This window comes from Scatophagus argus, chromosome 15 (assembly GCF_020382885.2).
Source record: "Scatophagus argus isolate fScaArg1 chromosome 15, fScaArg1.pri, whole genome shotgun sequence".
Taxonomy (NCBI): Eukaryota; Metazoa; Chordata; class Actinopteri; family Scatophagidae; genus Scatophagus; species Scatophagus argus.
Window position 1 is genome coordinate 5175893 of NC_058507.1, and position 18859 is coordinate 5194751.

Here is an 18859-nt window from a genome sequence, read left to right on the forward strand (position 1 = left end):
ATGACGTTGTACCGCGACGTCCCACTCCAGGATCAACACAAACGCCGACCGACTCAGATAAGCGAAGGACTCTCAGGCGAGGAGCCAGCTACAGCCACTTCATATCACAAGAAGATCTGGAGACATTTAATACTTTGCTCAAGTCGCCGTAGTTTCCGTGCCGCTGATGCCAACAGAACTGGTGTAAATAAAGAAGTATTCGTAAAATACACCCGGAGAGCCCCGTAACTTGGGTAAGCAGTTTCTAGAAGCTACCAGCTAGGCTAATGATGTGTAGCAGCTAATGCTAGGTCTGGCCATGTTGTTGATGTTCTTTTGTTTAACTTAACAAAGTTTTCTTACTTATCGATTCGACCTGTTTCGTTACTGGGTTATCGTGGCGCAGCTTATTATAATCAAACAGACTATGGCGTTATTATTGCCACTGACTCTGCAACCATTTGTACTGTGTTAGAACCGGCTCGGGTTGTGTTGATGGTGTTTTTAGCTGTTGGCTAACCTGCCAGCTGTGCTTGCGTAATTTAGTTAGCTGTTGCTGGCCGTGGTTGCTAAGACTTGAATAATGACTCTCCTGTGTTGGCTTTGTGGTCTCGACTTGAAGTGTTGTTGTGGGTCTTTAAATTATTGGTTGTGTTCTATTAGCCAGCATTCATCATCCGATAAACCCCTTCACACAACTAACACTATCCAGTAAGCCAGAGGCTAATGATGAGAGGTATTTATACTCGTGGTGCTTTCGCGGCTTGAAGACAAACACTGTGAATAATATGTTGTTCCGTGAACGCATGTTCATAGAGCTTGTCACCAAGCTCCGTGAACGAGGAGTCGTTCTCATGGCCTAAAGGTGAGAGGTCAGGTTTGCCCTTCAGTCCTGAAAGAACCAGTGTCACCATGAAACCGAAGAAGGGTGTTGTGAAATGTTACTGAATACCCTAAAGAATTAGTAAACACGCGGAGGGAGAGAGAGAGAGTCAGAACTTGTGTGTGACTGTCTTGCAGTTAATTTCTACTAGTGGGACGGCATGTGTTATGCCAAAGGGTTGCACTAATGTCCATGGTATAACGTAACACCAGTGTGCCATGTTCCAGCTGACTGTGCCATATGCTTACTTAAAACATTGCTCTAACCATTGCATGTATTCAACTTCTCAAGACTTGTGAAATAAGTATATTTCTTGCTGACTTTTTTTCAGGGTTGAATACTTCACACCTTTCCCCTGCCAAACCCGGTTGGGTAAAGAGTAGTGCAGTAAAATGGAGAGCCTCCACTCCCATTGCCTTAAATGCATCAACAGAAGATGCATGGTAAGACCAGAGACCGGTGTTTCCTGCGATCTCATCGGCTGTCCTCTTGTCTGTGGGGCAGTTTTTCATTCGTGCAAACTTGAGGAACACCGCCTACTGTGTCCATACGAACGGTTGCCATGCCTTAACAGCGGATTTGGCTGCCCATTCACTATTGCAAGGATCAAGATGGCACAACACCTTGAAACCTGCCCAGCTAGTATAGTATGTTGTACTATGGAGTGGAATCGCTGGCCCGTGAGCTACTCCGATCGCAAGTCCTATGAAAACTTGAGTAAAGACTTTGACGAGGTGGAACAGCTAGACATGGCCTTGGCCCTGCAGGATCAGAGGATGTTGTTAGAATCCCTGAAGGTTACGACCACCGTGTCAAAGAATGGTGATAAGGAAGGCGATGAAAGTGTCAAAATGGCCACGACATCGAGTCTGCCAGAGACAATGATGGTCAATGGAAACATGGAAATGGAAGAGGAGCCCTACAATGAGCTGTATAGAACCTCGGTGGAAACTAGCAGAAGTTTAGCAGTGGCCTTGGACATCCTCTCCAATTCCAAAGATATTGGTGCAATTGTTGGAAATTTAAATGGGGAAAAGACCGACAAGAATGGAGCCCTGAGCAATGGAGAAAATGGTGATAGTCATAATGTTTATGCTGCTGAGGGTGGGAAGAATGTGGATATGCAGGAGAGTGACTCTGATTCTGAGTGTGAGCTTGGAGCAGTAGGTGGAGTGGACTGTGCAGTGGGTGCAGATGGAGAAGATCCATCTGACTGGGCAGAAGAAAATGATTTTGTGGAGCTGTTTTTTGAAGAGAAGGAAAACGTTATTGAGGAGCCAATAAATGATTCCGATCCTGTTTGGCCAGAGATGCCTCAGGATTACATGCCTGTTTTAGCACTGGAACCTCCTGTGCCTGAACAAGCACCACTTTCACCTCCAATGCCATTCCTGCTGTCTGATCATGTGAGAAATAACTTCTTACAACACTTACCAACTGAACTCAGGTATAGGTGTTTGGAGCGTAAACTACAGAATGTAGAGGTGCTTAGGGGAATTAGTATGTTTACATTTAACGGGCGCCGGGCTCTGCTGTCAGATCCTTACTTGTTTCGAGCAAAGATGGAGGACAAGGCAGTAGATACATCTGACCTGGAAGTAGCAGATGACCCCATGGGCCTCCATGGCATTGATCTCATCACTGCAGCTTTGCTGTTTTGCCTTGGCGACTCTCCGGGAGGCAGAGGAATCTCAGACAGCAGGTTTGTTGATGGCTACCATATTGACTTTGGTACTCAGACATTCTCTTTTCCCTCAGCCATTCTTGCAACCAACACCATGGTTGGAGATATCGCCTCAGCCTCAGCCTGCGATCACGCCAGCCCGCAGCTTTCAAATCCAAGCCCCTTCCACACTCTGCGGCTGGACCTGGTGCTCGAATGTGTGGCTCGATACCAAACAAAGCAGCGATCCATGTTCACGTTTGTCTGTGGGCAGCTGTTCCGGCGGGATGAGTTCTCATCTCACTTCAAAAATGTTCACGGCGATATTCACGCCGGACTCAATGGCTGGATGGAGCAACGCTGCCCCTTGGCCTACTACGGCTGCACCTACTCCCAAAGACGGTTCTGCCCATCTGTACAGGGATTCAGAATCATCCATGACAGGCACCTCGGCTCATTTGGGGTTCAGCCTGGTTTGCCCTTAAAAACCGGGGACGGCCTCCCGCGAAACACCTGCCACTTTCGTTCTCGGTGTGATCAGTTCAGCAGTCTTCCATTTGAGGTGTTGCAACATGTAGCAAGCTTCCTGGACAGCTTTAGCTTGTGCCAACTGTCCAGAGTGTCCCGCACAATGAGAGAAGTGTGTGCCAGTCTGCTCCAGATGCGTGGCATGGTCGTCCTGCTGTGGGAGAAGAGACGACGTCCTGATGGGTCTCCTTCATGGCAGATCACAGACAAGGTTAGTGGGTTTTTTTTTTCCCTGTTTAAATTAATAAATAAAACAAATTTGATAATCGGTTTCACTTGTTTTCTTTATGGAACCTTGTTAGGAGCAACAGATCAGTTCTCCGTTGTTTGTTCTTCAGGTGTGGCGGTTCAGCACAGCCTTTGGGACCGTGAACGAGTGGAAGTTTGCCAACATCGCCAGCATGGCCGACCACCTCAAGAAGTGCAAGTTCAATACGATTGCTCGTCGGGAGGAGGCGATCCCTCTGCCTTGCATGTGTTTCACCAGAGAGCTCACAAAAGAGGGAAGGTGTTTACGTTCCGTTCTCAAACCAGTAGCATAAGTGTTTTTTGTTTTTTTTTTTTAAATGAAATCATTTTCTTGGACATTTCAGAGACCATTAGAACTCAAATACACACGTATTTTCCTCCAGTGTTTACAGACTTTAATCTCTTCCAACTTCAGAATGACAGAAAACACCCAGTTGAACAATTTAAAATGTTGGCTGTTCTTTGCGTCACAGTGGAAGAAAAATCTTGACCCCCCTCGATAAGACAAAGCCAGTACTGTGCCGATTTTTACTTGAGTGAAGGCTGACTTGCTGCAACCACAGATCAGGACTGTGAACGAGCAAATTCAGTTGCTAGCCTTGTATCTTCTCCTCTGATGGATTTTATTAATAGCAGTGTACCGAAGTTGTACCCTCATCTGCTCTGACATTGTGTAAATGATCAGATTGTTTTTGATCCACAACTTTTTTTTATTTTTGTATCAAAAAGTCAGTACTGTGCTTCAATGGAGGTGAGAGTAGAGCCTTATGATACACTTGATTTTTCTAGCCTTGAGCTTGTTGAGAACATCTTGGGTGAGATTTCTCTGCTGCTTCGAGCTGGAGCGGTTTACTGGTATCTTGCATGGCTTTATGTCTTCTCCTGATACCTGGAGTGACCATATGTGTACCGCTTAGAGCCCACAGATTTAATGGCTTTAATTCTACATTTTAAGACTGACCAAACATCTGTGGTAGCTGTGCACAATGTAACGGACAGGATGGTCGTGCTGTATTTACTGTGGGCGTTGATTTTTTTTTTCCCACCAGCATCAGGCACATCACCATCATCATGTTGGGTGTGTTTTGGCACGTTGTCACGGTGACAAAGGTGATCCATATTCTCCCCCCCCCCCCTCATCTTTTCTCTGACTGATAGGCTGGCATGTTAGTCAGGTAGATGAAATGACACTATTCATCAACCATGTGGCAGAACATCTTAGCAGTGGTTGGCTTGTGGTTTGTCTATTCTACCAGCTCTTTTCTCTCTCTTTTTTTTTTTTTGCAAGTAACCAGCAATGGTTTGTAGGTTTTATACAAAAATCTAAATGTAGCAAGAAAAACGATGAATGTACTCGGTGAAAACTAGAATCCATCCTCGACTGTGGTTAATGAGCAGAAAACCTCCCTCAGAGTCAGACCTCATGAAACCCTGCAGGCCAGGTGTTAAGACATTTAACGGGCACAGGCTTCCCTCCAGTAATGAGCATCACTAATTATGTTTTTATTCACTATTTAACGTGGTTGGGTGTTTTTGACACTACATGTGTTCAAAGGTTGTTGGCGTCTCAGGGTAGCAGCATGAAGCTTTTGTCTCACAGCAGATGTGTGTGGTCAACAGTGAAGCAGAGAACGACAGGACGACTTGTCAGCTACTTGATTATTGTGGGGTCTTAGAACTGACTGCTGTACCACTCAGTATTATAAAAGCATAACGGAGTGTGTGTGTGTGTGTGTGCGCGCGTGTGTGTGTGTTGCAGTGCTGGACTAACAAATTACATGTTTTTCAAGTTTTTCCATCAGCGTTGTGTGTATAACTAACCGAAGTGGGCTGTCAGCAGAAATGCTGTTCAAATGTTCTTTTAAGTGATTGGACTTGTTGAACACCTTTTTAAATTTTTGTTTTTAGTTTGGAGTAGAAAATAGGGACTAATGACACTGTGTGAAAATGAACTCAAATACTTTTGCAGTGTGGAATGCAAATTGGTGAAAAACGTCACGGATTGCTGGTAAGACAAAAAAAAAGGATGCTCCTTTGAGAAAATGATGTTTTTGTTGTTTTTTTTGTTTTTTAAGTTTGATGTAAAGCCCAAGCGATGTCAGAACGAAGTCCGTGTTTAGTTCATTTCTTTTCTTATTTTTTTTTTTGTACTGGTACTTTTATTTGGAAAGAAAAAGATTTTGTATTTGAAGTATTGATTTGCACATGACGGCGTGTACTGTAAAATTTGAACTATAATGCTGAGAGACTGTGTTTGCTCATGTAGCGGGGAATTTTTCTCCCTCATGTTTTGCATGCGAGTTTGATGTCTTTGAATAATGTATTAGTCAGTACATTCATTTCTACAGTTTATGTCTCAGGCATCGTGAATCGAGTTAGTACATTTTCATTTAACTGTTACTTTTTTAAAAAAAAAAAACAACTTGTAATCACATGCCTTCATTCTTCAGGTTTAAAGTGTGGGGTGGAGAAGATGACCCGAGCATTAAATCAGCTCTGTTGAGGTTCATATAAAATTAGTAACGCAGTCTTGGCAGGTTTCAACACTCACATCGACTTCTTTGTTTTGTTTTCACTCCCGCTGAAGTGTTTTTTCACCACAATATGCCAGCTTCATTTGTTTGACTTTTGAAGCATTTTAATAAAGAGGTTCTCAGTTTTTAAATTCTGTTTTGTTTATGTTTCTTTGCCCCCCCCCCCCCCCCCCCTTTTTTTTATCTTAAATTTGCCCTTAGTGTTAAACTGAACCTCCTGGTTAAGGAAAATAGTTTTTGTAATAATGTGTGCACTCAAGCCTTTATTAAGGTCGGACACAGGAGAAGAAATCAAATGACGGGAAGAGTTATTTTATTTTATTTATTTTGTTCATTATTATTACTGGATTAAAGCTCTGCAGACTTTATTGGACTGGAAAAAGGCAATGATTCAACCCCCCAGGGTCTTCAGCAGGCTAACGGTGTTAACAAGATAGATATGTGACAACAAAGCTCATAAAATCCCATTGATATCATTGTCAAATTATGAAATAGAAATATTTAACAGTAACTTGCTTAAAAATGGTTGAAAAATGTTGCTTGCATCCAGACTGATAAAGTCTTCAGAGCTTCAATCCAGTGTGGATGTTCTCGATTTAAATGACACTTTCTTCATGGTTTCCTTCTGTTACTTGGCCAGACGCAGCAGTAATCCATTCAGTTTACCACAGAGAGAAAAGCGACTTGTTTTGTGGCAATGTGTTCACACAGTTTACAGCCAGGTGGCGCCAGATGCACACACTTCACCCCATCACACGGCAGCGACTCAGCTCTTTTCACCCTGATGAATCATGACTTGGCTTTTTGTTTCATTATAATGCATGTGCTCTGTAAATAGGATAAAGGGCAAACCTGTGTCTCCAATCACGTAATCTGACATGACAGGCCTCCGTTCCTCTCACCGCTAGTGGAAACAAGCCTTTTCCTGCTCCACAAAACAACCACTTGGGTCACATTTAACCTTCTCCCAGTGTTAAGCTATCCGACGGTCATCACAGGATGGTTGGCATATTTCCAACCACATCCTTTAAATATTTGTGTGGCTGGGGCTGCTTACTCGTTTACACTCAGACCGGATTGTGCCTTCAAATCCTGACTTAACGCCGAGATACGGTGTTCAGTCTGCTGCCCACATTTACCGAAGTGTGTTTCTTACGCTGAACCACCTGAAGCTAAATACACATTTAAAGGTAAAGGTTATGTTTTCAGCACCTGAATGGATGGAGGATAACAACTCCCAGCTCGTGGACCACCGCGTAATCCCCCTACTGTCATTTTTCATTAACTCTTATTTAGGTTAAAATTTCCGCCTCTTACCAGGAGTGGGGTTCGAACCCACGTGGACACATGTCCATTGGATCTTAAGTCCAACGCCTTAACCACTCGGCCATCCTGGTGCGCTATGAACCGATACGACCCCAGGTGAATCCGCCCACCTGCGCGCACTCGCGATGCCACATTGCAAAGTCACGCTGCCAGTAAAAAACTGCCCACCATAAACCGCACAGAGCGCCGCTGAGGAAGTACAAAGCCCTCTCATCACCGAGCAGAGGCAGTTACGTACTCTGCAAACACCCACTCCGTGTCTCTCACGAAGAGAAAGTGGAGCGATGATGCCCTCAGCCACCGAGCCTCTCAGCTTGAGTCTAACAGGCCATAACTGGGAATCCCCCTCCCCTCCTCAGTGCCAGTCAGTGATGGCCTACCACAGAGGGGGGGAAGTCCTCTTAATTTTACTATCATTACACTGCAAAGGACGGGGAGACAGGACTGCTGTGCAAACAGTAAGTACTCTGACCTAATTAGTTACCCATTCACCATAGTGCTGTCAGGCTGCCTGAGCGCACACGCGTGTAAACACTGACTCAGGTGCTCTTTTGTGTGGAACAATGCGAGAAAAACAAGAAAAAACAAAACCGTGCCACTGTAGCTGAAGCTGCAGGAAAATATCAAGATGACACGGTTTCATCTGTGCAAAGTGGAGGAAAAGATTCTTGAGAAACCCTAAGCCCCGGCCTGTAGGTGGTGATAACTGTGGGTGGCCAGCATATTGTTGCAAAAGCCACACAATCTCGCCTCCCCAGCAAGCTAGGATCTGGCTGTGTTGCGTTCACTGTGTTTCTTAAGACTTGTTAAGCAACGGGCTGTAATAAGAAATAGACCTGCTTAACTACATTCAGACTGTCAGCCAATCTAAGGGATTTATTTACATTACTTAAATATCTCACACAACGACAAGAGTTTAAAGCTGAAATGTGAAGGACAAAGCTGCGAGGGCCTGTATGTCTTTACAGTAATCATGTAGAGCTGTTCTCAGCTGTAATCAGGAAATGTTAACACCCATATCTCACTGTATCCATTTGCATAAGGCCCTGTGGTTTCAAATGTAGGCCTTTTCTCAGACCAGCTCGGTGAGGAAAGCTACGCCAGAGTGTGAAATTTAAAAATGGAGTCAGTGCTTCATTTGAGCCAAATAAATACGCAAACTAGAGCAGGGACAACACACACACAGGAAGCCGGTCTCAACCTTATCAAAAGTATATATAGATATAGATATAGATATATATATATCTATATATATATAGATATATATATATATAGATAGATAGATATATAGATATATATGACACTGATTGCTCCTTGCTCAGTTGCAGCAAGGGAAGCAACAACAAAACAGTTTTTTGCATGGATTGTTCTTCTTGTATCTCACAGCCTTCCCGATCTGAACTGTGGCCTTGCCAACATAGTCCTGAGTCGCACATAAATTTGCCTCTATGTTATCCACCATGCAGCCCTGTTCCTCCACCAGCCGGGCCAGCTGCAAGAAAAGCTCCTGAATCTCCCTGATGCGGCTCTCCAGCTCCAGCAGCTCCTTGTGCCGGTTCTCGATCTCGTTGAGAGCAGATCTTGCAGTCCTCCCTTCCAGCAGGAGATTATCAGAGAAGACGTTCCACTTGCCCGTCTCGATCATCTCGTCGATCTGCTCCCTGGTCACCTCCTTGCCCATGATTTCTGCTTGCCTCTGGATGCGGGTCTTGCAGTTCTCCCTCTGGACCATCTCGGCCTCGTTGTACTCAGACATGGCGTCGTGGAAGGCAGCGGTCAAAGAGATGTGCTGTAAACGCACCATGCGAGCCACGGCTGATGTTGGTCCGTGCTCCTCTTCCAGCTCCTTGCTCAGGTTCCCCAGCTTCTCCAGCCGGGTGAAAACGGCCTCCCCTCTGGCCTTGATGTCCCGTCCGAGTGCGTTAGAGTCCCGCTTGATGCTGCTGATCCTCCTGACGGACGTTAGGAACCTCGTGTTCTGCTTCCCAAGACGCTTCACGTCCATTTTGAGCAGCAGCATTTCCTTCCTCAGTGCCTGTGCCTCTTTGTAGAGGCTGTCCTTGACTTCCTCTCCCTCAAACACGATGGCTTGTAGCTGCAGACGCTCCTCATCGTCCTCAGCGATGTGGTTGTGGTTCTCCTCGGGGCTGCTCTCCTCCTCTGCAGATCTGGAGCTCTGCAGCTCGCACAGTCGGTCCCTCATTGCACCTGCAAGAGGAGTGAGGAGCTTTTACAGACCTCTTCAGAGGAAAAGCTGGACATTTAGGGAAAGTATTTGTTCTCTCATGGAGAGTTAGATGAGAAGATTGACACCACTGCCAGCTAGCTGTTAGCATAGCTCAGTTCAAAGACTGGAAGCTAGCCTGTATGTGTCCCCCTAAAGCCAGCAGAGAGTCCAGGAAGTGACTGGTCCCAAGTCCCAGCACATGACCTCTCCATAAAAGAACAAACTTTCACAAAAAAAATTTACAGAAGCTTTCGTTCATTTTCCTACCTCATCTCACAACCACTTATTTATTTATTTTGTGACATGTTGGAGGGGCCCGACTCCCAGGTAAACACTGGACTAAACTACTTACCTGTGAAGAAGGTAAAACTAACTGCAACAGCGAAATACTGCTTAGCCAATGACACCTCAGTATGACCAATCTGATACGCAGGACTTTAATGTGAAAGATTATTTACCCCTGGTTTCACCCTGTTCAACTGGAAAAACTCAGACCCACCATCCCTCTAATGCTGGATGGTTAAAAGATGTCATGTTTAATTTAGAAAAATCCATCCTCTCGGTTGCTCTTTTGTTTCAGCTCTTACAGTGGTGTATCATCACGGTATTTCTATGAGCAGTTTGTTAATTCTCAGGTTGTTCAATATTTTCCATTTTTAATGTAAAGTTGAGTGCAGTGTTTTCAAAATGCAGAAGTTCTCCTTTCGCTGGTCTGAGTTAATTTTTTGCGTTTGTGCAAACATTTGAACATTTAAATCAAAAACCCATTTAGGCTCAGACTATTTCCGTCCAACTCTCCTGTTTTAGAAGATTGATTGATCAGTAGATTCGATGCAGGAGATCAATATATCTGTTTAAACTCCCCCAAGAGGAAACTGATGGGTTACTTCCTCAGCTGTGACGGCTTCATCTCAGATAGGTTCACTGGGACTTAAGACTCAGTTACTCCCCATCTTTAATGTGAATAAAGTTATACAGAAGGGAAAAATAAATCACATGAACAAACTTTAAAGCATCGCCGGTTTTCACAAAGTAGAAAATCGCGGTTAAAGAAAGAAAGAAAGAAAAGAAAAGCTGAAAGAACTCAGCGTGTTAGTCCGTGACGAGCTCTGACTCTAAGAATCCGATTATTTTATATTTCTGTGAAACGCACAGTAAAAGACAAAAGCACACATACCTTACTGTGTTCCTCGGCGGTCGTTCACTGTCAAACTAAAGCAGAAGAGGCGAGCACGGAAAGGCGCATTTCCTCTTTTCTCTCTCTCTCTCTCTCTCCCTTCTTTCAACTATTTTCAACATGTACGCCGGTCTGTCTCTGAGTGTTTTCAGGGAGGTCTACATCGCAGCGACACACTGACACAAGCCTACAGCAGGTGGGTGCTAAAGCGGAAGAACGACGCCTCCTTTCGCCATCTCCACCACCAGGCTTCACGCCCTGCGCCGCGCGCACTCATCCGCCGCTGGTTGGCTGAAGATCAAAGCGCGCAGGTGAGGGGCACAAGGTGTTTAATATAAAGATCACAAATGTTCAGATTTGTGAGGGGTCGAGGCATTTATTGTCAGAGTGAGGAAATGAGACACATAAAGTTGTGATGAAAAGTTAAACTAAATGAATCCAACACATTCAGCCTTCTTTTCCTCACGTATAAAATGTAACAGCAGTTGACAAAATGAGTCTGTCCGAGCTTCATTTAGCAGCTGTTCAGCACATCCTTCAAACTACTGTGAACGTCCTGCATTAGTACATCGTGCGTTTCAAATATTACAAAAGTACAAGTATGTGAGTATCACCAGCAAAATGTACTCGCATGTTTCGTGGCTTCAGCAGTCAAGTAATTGTTCTGGAGTAAAAGTGGTTCATGAAGATAAACATTTCACCAGCAGATGGAGCTATCATGGGATTATGGATGTTCAGATTTACTTTTTGCTTTTCAGTACTTGAAGAACTTTAAACGCGTATCCAACTTCACCCGGTCATCATCAATGGTCAAACTTGTTCTCTTCACTCTGGAGCCGAGCCAGTTCAGATGTCAGATAAAGTCCCACAATATTTCATACCGATCAATAGCTTCCACAACAGCTACTGAATGGACCTTGTGGTGAGACTGTTTTGTCAGAACAAAACAGCAGTGTCTTAAAGAACTGTTCATTCATTGTGTAATGCAGCTTTCGCGTCATGGACTGGTGGACCACAGCCGCTGGCCCCCACTACTTGTGATAACACGGAAAGCAGCCACAAAACAGGCTCTTGAAGGGGTTGTTTTTGTCAGACGTTATGGCTTTATCCAGCTTGACCATACCGTCCTGAATGGTCACTTCAGCGTTTTGAACGTTTCGCTGGATGTTATCAACGACTGCCCCCTGCTCCTCTACGAGCATAGCCACGTCCATAAACAGCTCCTGGATCCCCTTGACCCTCTTCTCCAGCTCCACCAGCTCCTTGTGTCGGCCCTCGATCTGTAGGAGCGCCGAGCGAGCCGTTTTGCCCTCCACCTGGGGGCAGAAGATATTCAGCTCCCCGCTCTCCATCATCTCCTCCAGCTCCTCCTTGCTGACCTCCCTGCCCACCACCTCCATCTGCCTCTGGATCTGCCGTTTACAGGCCTCCCTGTGGCTCATCTCCGTGTCGTTGTAGCTGAACATCACCTCCCGCAAAGCGCTGCTGAGGCACTGGTACTGTGTCCGGGCGATGCGTGCTGTGGGGTCAGAGCTGCCACGCTCGGCCTTGAGTTCCTCCGCAAGAGTGTTCATCACTTGGAGCCGCTGCAGAACTGCTTCTCCCTTGCATTTAATGTCCAGGCCAATCGCATTGGAGTCCCGCTTTGTTGCACTGGGGTGTGAGGTCTTGTTTAGGGTCTGGTAGTTCACATCCTTCAGCTCACTGATGTCATTCTGGATCTGCTGGATCTCCAGGCGTATCTCTTGGGCCTCCTGCAGGACGCCATCCAGGTCCTGGTCAGGATGTGCTGCTGCTGCTGCTGCTGCTGCCGCCTCGCCGTCTGACAGATGGTCCAGCTCCACCGTGCTGAAACCCTCCGAGTCAGTCTGAGCCTGATGGAGGTGCCTCAGCCTGTCTCTCATGGCTGAAAGGACAAATGACACAAAAGAAAACAAGAGAAAAGATTTATTCATCTGAGTGCAGGAATCCATCCATCAGGTTGTGATGATTGAAGAGTGATTCCCAGGCTCGGAGTTGGGACTGCAAATTTCAAGAGCTTGTGAGTTACAGGTCAAAAGAATAGTTTGGCTAAATGAGTCAGGATTCAAAAATGCTGGATCCTACAACTCCCATAATGCAACTCATCTTCCCTGTCTGTTAAAGGTTCTCACCCCTCAAGCATTACTGAGTCTCAAGGTTAACCTAAAACTCTTTCATTATAGTTTAGTTTTTTCTCAGCGTGTGTGTTATGTGTAAAATCTGTGAAGTGCCCCTTTAATCCTGAAGCTGAAACAACTAAAAACATTTGCAATCGATATGTGGAGCAGGTGTGTGGGTTTTCCGCCTCTTCAGTATCATATAATCTGAGATGAATGGACTTGTCGGGACATTTAGTCTCCTTTCAGGACTCACCAAACAAGTTTTAAAGCAGAAAACTGAGGTATTAAAGTGTTTAAACAATGTATGTAAGTAAGTGGGGATGCGTGGAATTAACAGCACAGGATACAGAATCACTAACCCTACCAGCCTGACAAAAAGCAGTTTGTGGCTTTATTTTATTTTATGTTATTTATTGATCTATTTTTACATGAGATTCATGTATATATTTCATTATATTCATTACACTTTTCCACAATAGTGAGTGTAAAGAGGCCTCGATTCCAGATTTATTTTATTTTATTTTATTTTTTTACCTGTCCTGGATTTTCAGTTCACATGTCACTTAAAACCTCAAGCAAGCCCAGTACACATGTAGTATATAAGTAAGTATAAGTAAGTTCCTTACTTGGCAGGTCAGGAGAAGGTTCGCGTTCTCTTGTCCCTCAGAAGGACGAGCTGAGCACAGAAATGGAAGTTCAGTCCAATGAGCAGCGAGACGACTGTGAAAAGAGTGAATGACTTTAAAAAGAAAAAAACCCATCATCGTTCATACACCTGTTTAAGAGGAAATGCTTTTAGAAACAAAACTTTCTGCATTCCTGTTGTGTCACATGGAGACGTGAGGTGACACACTGTCAGGTGAATCCGAGCCTCTCAGAGATTTAATCATAAGGATGATAACTGACACACCCGAGCTCATATTTTTCTGTATTTCTGGGTCAGCTGTCAGCTAACTGCGCTTTTTATTTTTGATGGATTTCTTAGTTTTTGTTTAGTCTAACAACAGATAAGAGGTGGCGATGATGGGGCGTGAAAAGAGACTTAAGCAAAGGCCTTAAAAAAAACAGAAAAGAAGTCAGATAATATCAAGGACAGAAGTCACCACACGCTGGACACCTAAAGCATGTACAAAAATAGAGAGGAAGTATTTCAGATATGTTATCTTCCAAAAGGGTGGGACTTAAATGATCAAAACGTCTTGCAGAAGCTGGGCAGCTTTGTCACTTTTTACGTTCAAAAGCCTTACAGCCGACCCGTTTCATGCACTGTAATCTGACCTAAGTCTGTCACGTGGTTCAGTCACGCTGACACAAACAGGGAGGGAAACGGATGATTTGGCTGATGCGTAGGAAGATGTGCAACACTCATATGTGTTTCCACAGCCAGCAGGGGTTGGTTTGTGATAAGTAATTTCCACCAGCCTTCGTGATGAGTTTGACTCACACACACACGGCGTATTTAAAGTGAGCTCATGTGTGAGTAAGCTGTAGACACACACTCCTCCATTGCGTAACTGACAGTTGGCTCTGAAGAAACAAGAGACGAGCTCTGATGAGGCTCAAATATCCCCGACCCAGAATAAAAACAAAAAACCCCCCAAAAACCCATTTAAATATAAGCAGCAATCACGCGTGTTGTGTTTCTCTGTTTCTGCGAATCAGCTGCTCATGTTCACACACTTTAACTGGACACAACTTTTCCAAGAAAGAGAAAAAAACACACACACATTTGCTTGTTTAGCCATAACACCAAATGAAGTACTGAATTCTCCCACTAAGATTTTGATCCTTTTTTCAAACTGTCCACCATGAGTCCGACAATGTTTCATTTTTTAAGCTTTTATCGAGTCGAGTGGCAAAAACTTCAGATTTCACAGCATCTTCATCAGCGTAGATTTGGTTTATATGGCTTTTCTTTCTAACTATTACACCTGGTGGCTGTTGTCAGTCTGTTTTTACAGTGGACGTTCTGATGAAGACTTTGTGAAGATAAAACCAGCCTGCGTTTTCGTTTCTGCAATCAGAATTTTTCCTCTTCAGGAGCCCCTTAAGGCTCCCTGAACTGACTGCATGTGAAACTGACTGAGCACTTGGCCTCTTCAGCAAATCACGGGTTGCTTTGATGGATCCCAATCTTGAAATTTCAGTCGGAAATGCGTGGCCTGCTTCAAAACTGGACTCCGTGTACTTCAGTGGAGTATTTGTTCTAGCCTGCAGATGTCAGTGTTACAGCAGTACTTTTCTACAACACGCAGTTCCTGAAGGCAGATGATCACCCCTACAACTTTATTATATATTATCACATTTACCCTAACGAAGCACGTGTTGACATCTTCGTTCAGGAGGAAATGTGTGGTCACCTGGTAAATGAGACTTTTTTTCGTGTTTGCACATTCATATTCATTGCTGTTACGGTAAAGATTTAAAGAAATAAAACTTTTTTGTTTTTTTTTCGGGAAAAGCAAAGACAAGGATTTATTGAAATATATATACATATACATATTTCTCAGTGTAAAATAATATATCAGAAAAAAGCACCACGGTTCTAAACTTGGAAAAGTCCTCCTCCAGGAATGTCCATAATTAACCATCAATCGTGTTTTCATTACTTTTGACACTTTCCATTACTGAATATATAAACAAAATCCAAACTTTTCCATTAAGGCACTTCACCAAACACAGCCGAGTGTGTTCTGGTCTAAATAAAGTTATCTGTCTGGTCAGCTGGCTCTGATTTGAACAGACTGTTTTTTTTTTTTTAATTTCTCAGCAAACTGTGTTGCATGAGTTTCAGAAGTGGGTCTGCCTGCTCACCGGTCAGGACCTGAGCATGTGATCAGGTGAAATCTTGGCCTTGTGTACCTCCTCCTCCTCCTCCTCCTCCTCCTCCTCCTCGCTGCTTATTGGAGGTTCAGTACTACTAGACCGGGGTACAGAAACAGAATGTTTGCTTACTTAAGGAATGTAAATCAGCTAAACTTGAGGACAAAGCTTCATTTTGTGCATTTGGAAACTTTAAAGGAGCATTTTTGACATTCATCCACCTTGTCACTGTGCCAGAGTTCTTTACAGATCTTTGTTTGTTTGTTTATTCCACAATATGTGAGTCACAGAGAAAACTCACTTTATATTATCATGTCTTTCACAAAGTGGTGAACTTTGCTCCATCCTTGCTTGTGAACGACTTTCACACACCATCACGATACTACTCTATGTAGTCAAAAGTACATTACACCAACAGGGACTTCAGTGACATCACATTCTAAACACACAGACAGCTCTGCAGCTCTAACAGCTTCCACTCTTCTGTGAAGGCTTTCCACAACATGTTGGAGTGTTTCTGTGGGAGTTTGTGCCCATTCATGCAGCAGAGCATTTGTGAGGTCAGACACTAATGTTGGACTAAAAGGCCTTACTCACGACCTCCGTTCCAGTTCATCCCAAAGGTGTTGGATGGGGTTGAGGTCAGGACTCTGTGTGGGCCAGTCAAGTTCTTCCACACCAAACTCATCCAACCATGTCTTTATGGAGCTTTGCTTTGTGCACTGGGGCACAGTCATGCTGGAATAGAAAAGGGCCTTCAACAAACTGTTGCCACAAAGTTGGAAGCATAGCATTGTCCAAAATGTCTTGGTATGCTGAAGCATTAAGATTTCCCTTCACTGGAAGTCAGGAGCCGAGCCAAAGCCTTGATGAACAGCCAGTGTCCGAGTACTTTTGTCTACATAGTCAAGCTGTTTACCTGCAGGATGTTTGTGTTTGTGTTACACAATTTTCCCAGCCCTTTGTTGACTCTGTCTCAGAGGTCAAGATGTTGCTGACATTAATTCAGAATCAGTGAAGTTAATGAGGTAAAACATTAAATATAATTTCATTGTACTGTTTTCTCTTATTTTTGTTTTACACACTTTTTTGGAATCGGATTTGTATTGTTGGAATGAGTAGAAATTAAGTAGATTTTTGAGCATACAGAAGTACACATATATAACTGCAAAACATGCAGAAAAGAACCAAAGATGACCACATGAAAACTCGTTATGTTTTCTATTCCAACTTTAAAGTGCAGAGTGAGACATTTTAACTAAGCATAAAAAGGACTCATTCAACAGATATGAATTTCACTTGCATTTGATAACCTGAAACTACCACGTTACAGGAAACATGCACACACACGCAGACCTGACTCGCTGAGACCCCCTGCATCTTATGACATTATATTGCATCAGGCCTCAGCAGTTAGGTAGCTGTAATCGGTGCAGAAAACATCAGCTGTTTCCAGTTACCCAAAGTTGTGACTCTAATTATTTCAGCTTATTGGCTTCAGACTGAGGTTCAGATAACAGCACCAGTGTCTACGACCATCTGATCAAATTAACATGGATTTCTGTCATGAGTTTGGAAATGTCTCTCTTCGCTAAGATTTCCCAAGGTCTGACTTTGTTCAGCTTAGGTGACACTTCAGTCTTATTTTATGTAAACCTGTCCTCAGCTTAGCAGTGAGCTTAATAAGGCAGCCACCGCCGCTACCCTGCAGTACTCGGGCTTCTGACACTGGATTGTTGCTTTACTTGAATATGAGTTTGTTAGACGGGATATTTAAGTGCATCCAAGCCATATGAAATTAAGCTGTTAGACACTGAAAAAGTCCATACATCGTCATGATATTAAGTTATTTCTTCTGCAAAATGCTTTGCTGCCTTTGCTCAAAGGCCGTCTGGGGACCAAAAGCCAACTGGAAGACACAGCAAGAAACTACGGATTCACAGTCAGTGTCAGGCTGATAGATTATCACCCAGATGATAGGACATTTACAATATCAGTTACTTATCGTGAAACTCGAGCTGAAGTGCAGCACGGTGTCGTTGTGCTCATGTAGACTGGAGACAAACATGTCGTAGCAGGCTTGTTTCAGACAGCACAGCTGCAGCTGGTAATACATGTTCTGTAAGGGTTCAGAGAGGAGGGACAAAGACTGCAAGTTGGGACACAACACGTCTTACTTCAGTTACTACAGCATCCATCTTTGCTCAATACATGTTAGCCTTTCTTGCTTACCCAGGTGTGCATAAACTACAAGTTATGAACTGCTTTTTAAAACAGAAAAATGTGACATTATTGGTAATCATCAGCACTGGCCATGAGAAGCAAGCAATCGGCTGAAAAAAAAAACTACATGAGAAATACTGTATATTGACTGTATTAGCAGACCACATTAATGAACTGGAAAATAGAGCATTTCACCAGGAACAGATGTGAAAGAGTTTATGATCTTATTTACTATCCAAAATGCACTTTGGACAAACATAAGGACACACAGACTGGTGAAAAAGTATGAGGAATGAACGCCGTTCTCGCCTTAGATACTTCATTTCCTGTTTGAATGATGGTGGTGAAGAATGCTGTCTAATAGAGTCTCTAATCTCCCACAAGTTTCCAGTTGGGTTGGCTGTGGTGACTGCAAAGGCCATAGCACACACTGGTGGACTGGTGGACTTGATCACAGAGGCATCCAAGAGGGCCCTCTTTGAAAGCAAATCAACATATTTCTTAAAACAACAATGAGCCTCACAATTCCGTAATTAATTTACCGAAAGTCTTCACATTAAAAATAAAATTACCAACCAATGAGCACTCGCATGTGATGCAGAGACAGATCGAAAACCGCAACGCTGTCCGAATAAAAAGATTTCCCACAGAACACTTCATGAGTAAATAAACTGATTAATAGATAGGGATACAAACAGTTCAAGCCTCCATAGCCTCGAGTTTGAATCAGCCCAGTTTTGTTTAAAAGGTCAACTTTCTCCAGCAGCCTTCACTGCTTCACGTCCTGGACTTCATACAACCTGTCCGACCGGCTCATGTGCTGTCCTGCCCTGCTCATTCTGCCCACATGTCTCAGTTTAATGTCCAAATCATATTAAATCTGTCTCGCTCCAGAGTTACATTTGACCAGTCAGTTGACTTCCATTTTCAAGGAAACATGTTGACGTTAAAATCTCTGATAATTTCCATAAGCTTTCATGCCGTCATGCTTTACTTTTACGGCAATTATACAAATAAGCAAATACATGTACGCTCCTAAATCCATAAAGATTATCAATGAAAAGCCTGTCGCATAAATCATTTGCACGGTAATTTAGTCCACAGAT

General features: G+C 43.7%; 3 protein-coding genes and 1 non-coding gene across 4 annotated transcripts; 1 reads left to right on the forward strand and 3 right to left on the reverse strand.

Moving 5' to 3' along the window:
* Positions 1-18: 18 nt before the first annotated feature.
* Positions 19-5989, forward strand: fbxo30a (F-box protein 30a). The gene is made up of 3 exons (XM_046412799.1): positions 19-233; positions 1194-3264; positions 3392-5989. Exons 2-3 carry the CDS (start codon positions 1255-1257, stop codon positions 3593-3595), a joined length of 2214 nt encoding a protein of 737 aa, XP_046268755.1. The 5' UTR covers positions 19-233; positions 1194-1254; the 3' UTR covers positions 3596-5989.
* Positions 5990-6147: 158 nt separating this feature from the next.
* stx11a (syntaxin 11a) lies at positions 6148-10780 on the reverse strand. The gene is made up of 2 exons (XM_046412856.1): positions 10567-10780; positions 6148-9370 (listed from the first exon to the last, which is right to left on the reverse strand). Exon 2 carries the CDS (start codon positions 9363-9365, stop codon positions 8481-8483), a length of 885 nt encoding a protein of 294 aa, XP_046268812.1. The 5' UTR covers positions 9366-9370; positions 10567-10780; the 3' UTR covers positions 6148-8480.
* trnal-uaa lies at positions 7151-7233 on the reverse strand. The gene has a single exon. It is a non-coding gene; the product is annotated as a tRNA-Leu (tRNA).
* A 142-nt stretch (positions 10781-10922) lies between the features above and the next one.
* LOC124071854 (syntaxin-11-like) lies at positions 10923-15596 on the reverse strand. Its single transcript, XM_046412858.1, has 3 exons — positions 15522-15596; positions 13334-13383; positions 10923-12472 (listed from the first exon to the last, which is right to left on the reverse strand). The coding sequence occupies exon 3, from the start codon at positions 12468-12470 to the stop codon at positions 11598-11600; it is 873 nt and encodes a 290-aa protein (XP_046268814.1). The 5' UTR covers positions 12471-12472; positions 13334-13383; positions 15522-15596; the 3' UTR covers positions 10923-11597.
* Between the last annotated feature and the right edge of the window lie 3263 nt (positions 15597-18859).